Here is a 7,908-nt window from a genome sequence, read left to right as displayed (position 1 = left end):
TAAAGCTTTTTTTTTATTTGCTATGAAAATCACTCAAATTTTTATATATTGTCTATATACTATATTTATATATACCCAAATCTCAGTGTGCTACTACAGTTGAGGGGAGTGTTTTCTTTTGGTTAATTTTTTTTCTTATTTTCTATTATATATCTTTCTCAACAGTTAAAATCTAAAACACAAAATTCGTAAGTTACATGACCCTGCATAATGGTTTTGAAATCTGTATCTCATAATAATAGCCCTTGGAATTAGGTTAATTGAGTTCGACTATAATTTTACGACCTAATATGTTAGAGGTCGGCATCGGGTTAGCAAAAAAAATTTGATACAAAGGTTTTACCATATAACATATATATATGATAGATCAAACACTTCTAGGATGGCAGTTAGGTCGGCATTGCCGAATGCTGACCCTAATTCTGAGGGCTGTAATAAGACAAGTGTACCATTAAATGTTTTCAATGAGCTTATGTAGATCACTACATATCATGGGTTAAGAACCAGCTCATTTATGTCCACCTGTGTTTCTTTTCTTATTAACTAAAATTTATCAAAAAGTAGGTTGTGTATTAACTGGTTTTTGTCACAGGAGTAATAAAGCTTGGTAAATTTTAAAATAATTAGTTAGAATTAATTAATAAAATAATTAATCAGAAAGTTATAAAAATAGGAAAACCTGTTTAGGAATAAAATGAAAGTGCAATGTATATACACAAATAAGTATAAACGTATAAACATTTAAACATTGCAGAAACTTTAATATTTAGCCATAGAGTGCATTTTAGCCAGTGAAGTGTACATACTTTGACTAAAGGTTTTGGTTTGGGCAGGCAATTATTTTATTATAAAGTGTTTAGTTGAATTTAACCAAAGCTCAGTTAAATTTAATTTGTTTTTTAGTTTATACATTTATGACTACATATTAGGAAAAAATTAACAGTTTAACTTTAGAGCTGTCATAGATTTTCATCATATGTAGGTTGACAAATTACCAAATAAAAATTAATGTATTTTTTGTTGAAAATTTTGTTTATTTTTATTTTCAACAGTTTTTTTTGTTCAAATGTTTAAACTACATATCTTTATATTTTCTTTAGAACTTGGTTTATATCGATACAATGAAATTTCCTTTCCACAACCTTTTTAAGTTTGTTTACTACATGATATTATTATCATGTGTTAATGGACAAATAAAAAATAAGAAAATGCAGCAAATTTCACGAGGTACTTGTTTAAGTTTACTTTTATATATATATATATATATATATATATATATATAAATATATATATATATATATAAATATATATATATATATATATATATATATATATATATATATATATAAATATAATATATATATATATATATAAATATAATATATATATATAAATATATATATATTTGCATTTTAATTTTTTTTATTCATAAACCAAAATTTAGCAAGCAAAACCATTATATAAAAATAAAGTTTTAGTTGTAAACTCTCATGAAGTGATGCAGCACCAGGCACCACTATGATGACTAATTTTGCTCATCTAAAAAGCATTTTTATTTCACTTTTTTGAAAAGGAGACCAGGTCTAAATGGCATATTCGAGACGTGGTTTAAAATATATTGTGTTGAGTACCTTCCAAAACATTATCCCTCTAGTGTGAAATAACTTTTTAATCTGCCAAGTACTTGGTTTGATCTAGCTGCTGCAGCTTCTACTTGATATATATATTATATCAAGTAGAAGATTTATATCAAGTAGAGCAATTATATATTTGTAGAAAATCACTTGAAATAAAGTTTTTTAAAAAAAGTCACCAAAAATTAAATTACAGGAAGTTGCAAATGTCTTAACTACTTAAATAAATATATATTTATATATATATATATATTTATATATATATAAATATATATATATATATATATATATATATATATATATATATGTATATATATATATATATATATATATATATATATATATATATATATATATATATATATCAGGGGCTATTTTAGATTGTATTCCAAAGCGTCAATCGTATTTAGGTGCCGCCTAAATTAAAATTTGAGGAACTTTTTTTTTTTTTTTACATTTTTTATGGCAAATATTAATTTTTTTGCAAAAAAATAGCCAATTTTCCGCTAAACATATATATATATATATATATATATATATATATATATATATATATATATATATATATATATATATATATATATATATATATATATATATATATATATATATATATATATATATATATATATAGAGTGCTCAATGTTCTTAAAAGAACAGAGCAATTATATTAGTAGTAGAAAATCACTTAACAAAAATTTTTTCCATTTAACACTGTGTTTCATTAACAAAGATTCATCAGAAATGGATGATCAAATTAATAAAACTTCAATTTATACCAAAAATTAAATTACAGGAACTTGCAAATGTCTTAACTACTGTAAATTTTCACACATTTGTGGAATTTGCTGACACTATTATAAAAAGAATTCTTCAGAAATGATTACTTATGCTATTTTTTTTTAATGTTTTTTTAAAAAGGGTAGTTTATGTAAATATTATTTGAACTCATTTGTTTTTATAGTTTTTTAGGAGAAATTTATCTTCAGCATTCTTGATTTGCATGTGTAATTATTTCAAATTTTTCTTGTAGGCATAGTATGCATTTTTTGGAAATATTGTTATATGCAGGCGCTGTTTTAAGGATAGACCAATTCAGTATAAAATCATTAATATTTTTTGTCTTTTAATTCCCATATATATTTTGACAGCATGGTGTCTTTTGAATACTTTTTATTCTTGAAAGATTGCTTATGATTGGCAATACGTGTTTTCCATTCACCCTCTGTTATGCCAATATATTGTTTATCAGGTACATTTTTAGAGGAAACAACATATTTATATACCACATTTTTTGATAAACAACTTCCACTCATTGGACAACAAATTTTGTGTTTACAATTACAATTTTCTGTAGTTTTTTCATTAAGGATTTCTTTTTTGTTTAACAAAGCCTTATTATGACCTTTTATAATTCTTTCCATATTTTTTGTGCAACTGTAGCTAACTTTAATTGTATTTCGATTAAAACTTTTATGTAATTTATTAGATCGCGGGAAATGCTTATCGACCAATTTTAAAAATACTTTTCCTATGTTAGTAGAAACATTTTTGCTATATGGGGGGTTGAACCAAATATATATATATATATATATATATATATATATATATATATATATATATATATATATATATATATATATATATATATATATATATATATATATATATATATATATATATATATATATATATATATATATTAGGGTAGGTTGATTTTTCTTTTTTTTTTTTAAATCGTAACGGCTAAGGTACTGAAAGTTGTACTTATATATATAAAACAAAAAAATAACAACTTAAAGGTGTTTAGTCAAACGGCAGCTTGCGGATTAGCGATCAAAATTTAGAAGTACCCTTGTCAAAATTTGGTACAAAAATAATAACTTTTTGCTTGTGGTTTCATACTTTTCAATACGTGCAGACAAAATTTCAATCAAAAAATTTTGACATACCATTTAAAATCATTTATATGTTTTATTGTTTTGTTTTATTAAGTAAAAATGTTAAGTCCAGTTCATATTTAAGTATAATTTTTTACTTGTAATATTACATTGATTATCTCATTAAACACTCAATAAAATCCACAAAATAATCATTATTAGTTTTATTAGTTATTTAAAAAGCAATATTAAATCAAAAAAAAAATTATTCAAGAATGTAACAAGCAAGTTAAGCAAATAAATCATCGTACGATTATTGACCTATATACGTATATTTTGACAAAACGTATACCTTTTGACAAAAACCTTTGACACATTTTTCTGCTAAGTAGTTTTGTTAGTAAAGATTTATGCCTGTCTTCAAATCCATATACGGTGTTAGAAGCTTCAGAAACTAATTTGACACATCTCTTCACGCTCTGGGAATAAGAGGGGAGGTCTTGAATATTAGGCTTTATTTAATTTTAATGAATGTGTAAATATCTTCATCAAAAAACTTATTTGTAGTTGGTGGCTCTATGTCGATATAAGCAAGATCAGCAACATCAATAAGAGATATCCAGCCCGTAGCATTCCAATTTATTTGAGGGATTTTCTTTTCTATTCCATAACTGTTTTTGTTTCTAAAGGTAAAAACATCGTTACTTTCAAAAAACTTGCGAAAGACAAAAAAAATTAATAACCTTAATTAAAACTTAATATAATAAAATACAGCACAATAAATTTTTTAAAAAAGCTTTGTATACAGATGCCTGATACATTATAAATAGAAAAACCAATTTTAAAAAGTTTAGTGCTTCCTGAGAGTAAGTATTGTCTCAAATCCGAGAGTCCTGATCTGTCCATCATTATTTTTAACCATTGCGTAGAGAAAATTTGCAGGTTTCAAACAGAAAGCATTAACTTGAATGTTTTTTTTACAATTCTTTTTACATCATTAAACTTAAGAAAGATTCATTTGATTAATAGTGAAAAACAGAATCTGGGGGGAATCTTGCAATTTTGGAAGATTTCTTTATTTGAAACCATGATGGAGTATAAACTTTAACAATATCATGGGTAAGCTTTTTCAGACTTGCATTTGGAGAAATATCTCGAGTGTATAAACAAAGAATTCGGATAGAAAGGGTTCACCATCGAGCATGATTAATTGGCCCTATTTTACAATTAGCCCATTTGTCGTCTACTTTACCTAATCCAATGCCTTTACAATATCTTTTAATATCTCATGTGAAATATATCCTTCAGTGATAGAAGTTTGAATTGCTTCAAACTCAACTTGAGGTTGTCTAAGAATTTTTTCAGAGCATCCTTTCCCAATTGGTCCACTGAATTTTTGTGGACCGGTTGTTTTTCCATTTAACTTTTTAAAAAGGGATTTTAGTGGGAGTTCATTCTGATGAAGGCTACAACCTATTGTGTGAAGTTTCCTTCCTATCAACTCTTCTAGATTAACCACCAAGCCACTCCTCCAACCTGTGTTTGATGCAGTATTATCTAAAAGAAAAGAACGGATGCTCTTCAGACTGTTATATTCTTCAAGTACACTAAATGTCTCAAGAGCAAGAACATCTCCAGTAGCACCAACAACGGGTATTGTTTTGTGTGTCAAGTAGATACCGTGAGATTTGCCATCCTCATGTGTAAAAGTAAGGTGATGTTCTGCAGCAACACATTTTGTTATGAAATTTTTTCCTTCAGAACTAATTGTTTTTAAGAATATTTTTGTGTTCTTATCTATCTTTCCATCTAAACCAATTCAAAATAGTTTTGTCTTCTCTTCTGAATCTGCGTTTTTTGAAATTACTTTTACTTTTGACTTAGCTCTGTCTAATTTACACTTGCTATGAAAAATATAAAAAAAATAAAAAGTTCCTCAAAATTTAATTTAGGCGGCACCCAAATACGATTGACGCTATCGAAAACAGCAATAGATGCTTGATATCATGGAGTAAGTTGTTTCAATAAATTTATTGTTTATTAAAGGTAATCGTGGATTGACAGATAACCATATAGATTTTAAAACACACGAAACACGCTTAAAGTTCGGCTTTATGTCAGAACTATCTAAGAAGTAATAAAATTGAATCAATTGTCTGTATGTGCTTGGATCCGTTGTAGTTGAATCAAAAGGGCAACCTCCGTAATTCTCTTCACTTTTCGATCGTGTAAAGGGCCTTTTTTTTATTTTTGGCATTTTTTATTTTCTAAAACTAAATACTATGTTCATATTATTATTACGAGACACATAAAGACTCAGGCGAATCAAAAAGTATATTTTAAGGAATATTTATTAGCCGCTTATAAATTTGATTTTTTGGCGTTAAGTTAAAAGCAGTCAGAGACTTTACTAAACACTACGAAACTACGAAGTTAAATATTGTTTACAAACAAAATACAATACATGCGTGCTGTAAAAAATAAAGAAAAATAAATTTTATAAAACAGCGAAAAGTAGTTTACGAAGTATGCAAAATCACAAACTCCATCGAAGTTCCGCAAAAAAATATTCAGTTTAGTTGCTATTTTTGTTACTTACATATAAATATCCAACTTTATATTGCTTAGCGGTACTTACATACCAAAATCGACCGACCCTAATATATATATATATATATATATATATATATATATATATATTATATATATATATATATATATATATATATATCAGGGGCTATTCTAGATCGTTTTCGATATATAATATATATCCGGGTCTATTTTAGATCGTTTACGATAGCGTCAATCATATTTGGGTGCTGCTCAAATTAAAATTTGAGGACCTTTTTCTTTTTTTTACATTTTTTATGGTAAATTTTGTTTTTTTTGGGAAAAAATAGCTGATATGTGTTTGTATGTATATATATATAAATATATATATATATATATATATATATATATATATATATATATATATATATATATATATATATATATATATATATATATATATATATATTTAAATGTGTATTTATGTGAAATGAGCAAAAAAGTATTTTTTCTGTTTGCAACATTGAATAGTCACATACAAAGATATCTTGCATTTGACAATTTAACTGTGCATTTAAAGTGAATTTTAAGTTTTTATAAAGCTATTCCTCTATTTTTGTAAAATATTGCCTGCTAAGTTGTTTTTTTTTATAACAATTAATATCACTCTACAAAGTTGAGAAAAGATTATCACCTTAAGTGAACATACTTCAGTTTGAGTTTAAGATAGATTGCAGAAGAGTTTGAAGTTTAAGGGCTGTAAACAAAACTATTATTTAAAAATAGCTAACTGGATCTGTTGCTATACAAAGATAAGGAAAATGTGGCAGAAAAAGACAAACATTGACAAGAGTTGAGGCATATTTGATTGGATTATCCAAAATGAATCCAAGAATGAAAAGTTTTGACCTGCATAAAGATTTGGAGACTAAGAGAGTGAAGATTCACAGCCCATTCCATATTAATCATTATTTTTTAATTTTGTAACGGTTTTTTAATTGTTCTTTTAAACAATTTTTTCTTGATTTAAATATATGGCTGATGAGCCGGATTTAAATATATGACCGCAAATGGCATGAAGCCTACTGTACCGTAAAAAAGTTGTTTTTTTCCGTCTAACTTTTTATTTATTTATTTATTGATCTATATTTATATTGATCACTCTCAAATCAAAAAAAATTGATTATTATTGCATAATCGAAACAACAATATATATATATATATTTAACATATATATATATATATATATATATATATATATATATATATATATATATATATATATATATATATATATATATATATATATACATATTTAATATATATATATATTTAATATATTTATATATATATATATATATATATATATATATATATATATATATTAATTTATATATATATATATATACATAAATTATATTTTTTTGTTGCTCATAACCCCTCCTCCACTCCGGAGGGGGAGGGGGCATTTTTTTCTCTGTGAATTGCTCTTGGTGATGATACTCTGAATTCTTTCTCTGTGATTTGCTCTTGGTGAAATTGTGATGAGAGGAAAGTGCCAGTTGACTATGTCAATGTTATTATTAAATTTATATTTTTGGATGAGACCACTTCGTTTAAGACGTTCAACAAGAGAAGATAGGCCAAGTTGTAAACATCTGGACTTGTAGTCTAACTTTTTCAGTTTGTCTGGTATTTTTTTGGCTCTGCACTGTATTGATTCAATAGTTTGTTCATCCTTCACCAAATTAGAGTTCCAAGTTGGAATTGCAAACTCAAGTAAAAGATGGATATAGGTGGAGTAGAGTTGTTTCCATAAAGAAGCATCACGAGATCGGAAAGTG

The 7,908-nt window shown here is 25.7% G+C and overlaps 1 protein-coding gene across 2 annotated transcripts in view; it reads left to right on the top strand.

The window, feature by feature from the left end:
• LOC136079838 (uncharacterized) overlaps nt 1–7,908 on the top strand; it is a 97,209-nt gene that overhangs the window by 11,604 nt on the left and 77,697 nt on the right. For both annotated transcript variants that reach the window (XM_065796450.1, XM_065796451.1), the window contains one exon: nt 1,101–1,227. In XM_065796450.1, coding sequence (XP_065652522.1) covers nt 1,122–1,227 — 106 coding nt within the window. In that variant the 5' untranslated portion in view covers nt 1,101–1,121. The remainder of the gene's footprint in view (nt 1–1,100; nt 1,228–7,908) is intronic.

This window comes from Hydra vulgaris, chromosome 04, assembly GCF_038396675.1.
Source record: "Hydra vulgaris chromosome 04, alternate assembly HydraT2T_AEP".
NCBI lineage: Eukaryota > Metazoa > Cnidaria > Hydrozoa > Anthoathecata > Hydridae > Hydra > Hydra vulgaris.
This window is presented reverse-complemented; position numbering and strand designations above follow the sequence as displayed.